Source organism: Danio rerio, chromosome 18 (assembly GCF_049306965.1).
Source record: "Danio rerio strain Tuebingen ecotype United States chromosome 18, GRCz12tu, whole genome shotgun sequence".
NCBI lineage: Eukaryota > Metazoa > Chordata > Actinopteri > Cypriniformes > Danionidae > Danio > Danio rerio.
The window spans coordinates 375001-380000 of record NC_133193.1 but is presented as its reverse complement, the minus strand read 5'-3'; the positions used below and the strand labels follow the sequence as shown (position 1 = coordinate 380000).

General features: G+C 39.1%; 2 protein-coding genes across 23 annotated transcripts in view; one reads left to right on the top strand and one right to left on the bottom strand.

Moving 5' to 3' along the window:
* nnt2 (nicotinamide nucleotide transhydrogenase 2) overlaps window positions 1-5000 on the bottom strand; it is a 42070-nt gene that overhangs the window by 23560 nt on the left and 13510 nt on the right. For 19 of the 22 annotated variants that reach the window (XM_073930090.1, XM_073930077.1, XM_073930091.1 and 16 more), the window contains one exon: window positions 3251-3364. In XM_073930090.1, the coding sequence (XP_073786191.1) occupies window positions 3251-3353 (103 nt within the window). In that variant the 5' untranslated portion in view covers window positions 3354-3364. Of the gene's footprint in view, window positions 1-3250; window positions 3365-3467; window positions 3627-5000 lie in introns of those variants that run through there. The other 3 variants (XM_073930088.1, XM_073930089.1, XM_073930087.1) reach the window with 3 other exon arrangements.
* The window catches only part of afg2b (AFG2 AAA ATPase homolog B), a 12293-nt gene continuing 12119 nt past the window's right edge, over window positions 4827-5000 (top strand). The window contains exon 1 of the mRNA NM_001076588.2: window positions 4827-4884. The gene's annotated coding sequence lies outside the window, so the exon portion shown is untranslated. The remainder of the gene's footprint in view (window positions 4885-5000) is intronic.

Genomic DNA, 5000 nt, shown 5'->3' with positions numbered 1-5000 from the left:
AAAAAATAACAGCAGTACAAAGCAACACAGTGGCACAGTAGGTAGTGCTGTTGCCACACAGGAAGAAGGTCACTGGTTCGGGCCTCGGCTGGGTCGGTTGGTGTTTCTCTGTGGAGTTTGCATGTTCTCCCTGCTCCGGTTTCCCCCACAGTCTAAACACATGCGGTACAGGTGACATGGGTGGGCTAAATTGTCCATAGTGTATGAGTGTGAGTGAGTATGGATGTTTCCCAGAGATGGGTTGCGGCTGGAAGGGCATCTGCTGCACAAAACATATGCTGAATAAGTTAAAGGTTCATTCCGCTGTGGCGACCCCGAATTAATAAAGGGACTAAGCCGAAAAGAAAATGAATGAATGAACAGCAGTACAGAAGCAGTTGTACTTATATAGAAGTATAACTGCAGTAAAATTAAGTATAATTACTAAATTGCAATAGGGTATATGCAGAGCTAGTGTTTCCTCCCATACTGATAAACTTCCAGTGAATGATTAATGGGAGTTTTTTTTTATTTATATGGTTCCTTTTCATCGATGTTGTAGTGTAATTAAAATATAATCAGTTAAAAAGACGTTGGCATTCATTTAGGTGCTCAAGCGTAAAACGAGCTCCACTGAATATACTGGGGTAAAATAAATGTTCATTTTATAAAGACATGGTGAGGGGAAATGTAGTTTACTGCAGTGCTTCTGTACAATCTGAGACCCACTTTATATCAGATATCACTCAGTCAGTGGAGATCGCTGATTTTTAAAGAAAACAGACCTTAAACACACCGATTTTGTAATGGCAAACAGTTCACCAGATGAGCTTGACCCAGGTTACTGGCAAATTAAAAGTCCTTCCACAGACTTCAACATATACCCTATACAATGAAGTATAAACACAGTACAAGGAAGTTCAACAGCAGTATAAGTCGCAGTAAACAAGTAAACTCTGTCTTTACTGCAGGTGTGCTGCTGTAGTCTAATATGCCAGTGCTGTCCTGCACTTGTGTTCCAAGGGGTTTGTTCTTCAACATCATCAACAATATTTTGTGAGGTTTTTGGATTCAAGTAATTTTCTAATTGGAATTTTAAGAGTTTATTTGCAAAAATGACTAATAAAATAACTGCAGTGAAGTGAACAGCACAACAGCAGCAGCCTATACAAGGATGACTGAGCAAAACATTCAATGCAACTGCAAAGCTGCAGTATAATGAGGTATAAAGACAGTTCAACTACAATACAATCAAGTTCAACAGCCGTAACATTGAAAAGAACTGACAGGGGCAATATAGTGCTCTGTTATAAACTTTAAGTATTAAAAGTGCACTTTAGCTTTGTCATGTATTACAGTATAGTAGATGTGTTTCTGTAGTTACTTATACCTCTGAAAAGTGTGATACAATCAGTGGTGTAAAGTGACTCATTACAAATACTCAAATTACTGTAAATCCAGTAGTTTTCTCAGGAATTATACTTTTCTGAGTAGTATTGAAGATGTGTACTTTTACTTTCCCTTGAGTACATTTTTACTGCAGTATCAGTACTTTTACTCCCCTACTGTCCTTTAGTCTGCCGTCACTACTGTCCTGTAACTCCTGTCCAATCAAAGCACACATAGAAGATAATTCACCTTATAATGAACTACCTGAAGACATGAGCGATATATAACTGCAGTAAACTGTGTGGAAGCATTAAAAGTGGCCAAGAAGATGTCCAAAATCTCTACACACACTGACCCAGAGACTGTTTACTGTATGATGACCCAAATGGCCTTAAGGGAGCACACACACACACACACACACACACACACACACACACATACACACACAGATAAATCTTACTTAAACTATATTCATATACAGTTGAAGTCAGAATTATTCGCCCCTCTTATATATATATATATATATATATATTTTTTTTTTATGTTTCCCAAATGATGTTGAACAGATTGAGGAAATGTTCACAGTGTGTCTGATAATATTTGTTCTTCTGGAAAAAATCTTATTGGTTTTATTTCGGCGAGAATAAAAGCAGTTTTTAATTGTTTAAACAGCATTTTAAGTTCATTATTATTAGCCTCTTTAAGCTATATTTGTTTCTAATAGTCTACAGAACAAACCATTATCATACAATGACTTGCCTAATGACCCTAACCTGCCTAGTTACCCTAATTACCCTAGTGAAGCCTTTACATGTGACTTTAAGCTGTATAGAAGTGTCTTGAAGAATATCTAGTCTAATATTATTTACTGTCATCATGACAAAGAGAAAATAAATCAGTTATTAGAGATGAGTTATTAACACTGTTATGAGCAGAAATGTGTTGGAGAAATCTGCTCTCTGTTACACAGAAATTGGGGGAAAATAAGCAGGGGGGCGAATAATTCTGACTTCAACTGTATGTTTATGCATGGCCAAATATGAACATGTATATGAAATTATGACTAATATATATGAATTCCAATAGTTTAAATAAACATATAAGTGGCCATTTTTACAATTTTTCAAAATATAAGTCGCACATTTGACATTTTATAGATGTAAAGTACAAATTTGACCTTGAATGTCATGTATGTATTTTGCATATACCAGATTTGTAAGTGGGCATGACGTTATTATAACTCTTCTGAAGAGACGCAACACACATGCTCAGCTTTCATTCCCACAATGCTCTTCTTCAGTGGGAACATGAGCAGATCATCTAACACATATCTCTCCTAACGGCGTCCAATCAGAGTGCAGCAGCAGACATTATTAGAAGCTGATTGGCAGAGCTCCAGCAGAGTCACGCATACATAAGCGAGAGAGAAACGGTGATAAGGACACACAGGCTCCTACACAACTGAGAATATCCACAGACTGACATAACACACACTTCTGTTCTGAGCAAACACACAACAACCTTAATCTTAATTTAAAACATTATATGACTAAATATTTCATTTAAACAACTTTAAAAAACATTAATATATACTCGGAGAGGACAAAATGGCATCTAAACAGGCTGCAAAATGTGTGTTTTCCATAACAAATGATTAATCAACTAAATTAATTTGCCTTCTTTAAATATTTTCCTTTTTACTCTTGTTGTTATTATAATTATATAAGTATGAGCGGCTATATTTAAAGATTAGAGCTTTAAAACATGACACAAGCAGAATTAAATTCACCTTTAACTGACCTCTCCAAACTCTACACACACACACACACACACACACACACAGGCAGACACTCATAAACGCACACACACTTATTTCCCTCACCTCTCTGAGTTTGTTGATCACACACGATCCGTCCGGTCTGGAAAAACCTTTTCCCGGAGCGTGGGATAGAGGAGCGGGACACACTGAGAAACACACTCCACATGTCTGAGCCGTCTGAGAAAACACACACAGACACACACACACACACACACGTGGGCTCGGTCAGACGAGGACACGCATGATCCAGCAGAACACACAGCAGAACACACACACATACACACTCAGGCCTACAGGGTGACACCTGCTGCTCTCGGACAACACCGCGATAACACACTGACCACTGAGAGAGGGAGAGAGTGTGTGTGTGTGTGTGACAGAGAGAGAAAGACTGAGAGAGTGACACACACAAAATCATACAGAGAGAGAGACATGTGTCGACACACACACACAATACACAGAGAGAAAACACACCACAAAGATACAAACACTCCTCATACACACACACACACAAACACACACACACACACACACACACACAATACACAGAGAGAAAACAAACCACAAAGATACAAATACTCCTAACACACACACACACACACACACACACACACAAACACACACACACACACACAATACACAGAGAGAAAACAAACCACAAAGATACAAACACTCCTCACACACACACACACACAAACACACACAATACACAGAGAGAAAACAAACCACAAAGATACAAACACTCCTAACACACACACACACACACACACAAACAGAAAACAAACCACAAAGATACAAACACTCCTCACACACACACACACACAAACACACACACACACACAATACACAGAGAGAAAACAAACCACAAAGATACAAACACTCCTAACACACACACACACACACACACACAGAGAAAACAAACCACAAAGATACAAACACTCCTAACACACACACGCTATACACACAGAGAAAAAACACACAACAAAGATACACATTCATTCATTCCCCTTTAGTTTAGTCCCTTTATTAATCAGGGGTCCACACAGAGGAATGAACCACCAACTATTCCAGCATATGTTTTACACAGCGGATGTCTCTCCAGCTGCAACCCAGTACTGGGAAACACCCACACACACTCAGTCTCACACACACACACACACACACTCATACAGTACAGCCAGTGTAGTTGATCAGTTCCCCTATAGCGCATGTGTTTGGACTGTAACCGGAGCACCCGGAGGAAACCCACGCCAACATGGGGAGAACATGCAAACTCCACACTGAAACACCAACTGACCCAGCCAAGACTCAAACCAGAGACCTTCTTGCTGTGAGGGCCACACATGAAGACTTCTCAACCTTTTTAAAGCACCTTCCACTTAGTGAGGATGGGAAAATAATATTATTGTTAATGATTTATTTGTTAATTATGCCGCTGACTGTATGAACTGCTTTATTTTGAACTTACTCGTCTTCATTAATGTTATTAGCTTCTTTTTTCACGTAAGGAAGATAAAATATATAAATAAAGACAGTCTCCAGTCCAGCAGGTGTCGCTGCATGTCCTGCAGCATGTGTGGGAGTAAGTGAAGAAGACTGAGAGAACATGTGACCTGTGTGTGTGTGTGTGTGTGTGTAGAGTGCAGAAGCAGATCTGTGTGTGTTTCTCATGTCTTCATCTATGAGCTTGCAGACGGGTAAGAAACACTTCACTGTTTGGCATGAGTGTGTATACGATATGCTGTAGTTAGTCTCAGTCTGTGTGTATGTGCTGATGTCAGTCTGTCTGACTACTTCATTCAATACAGACTGA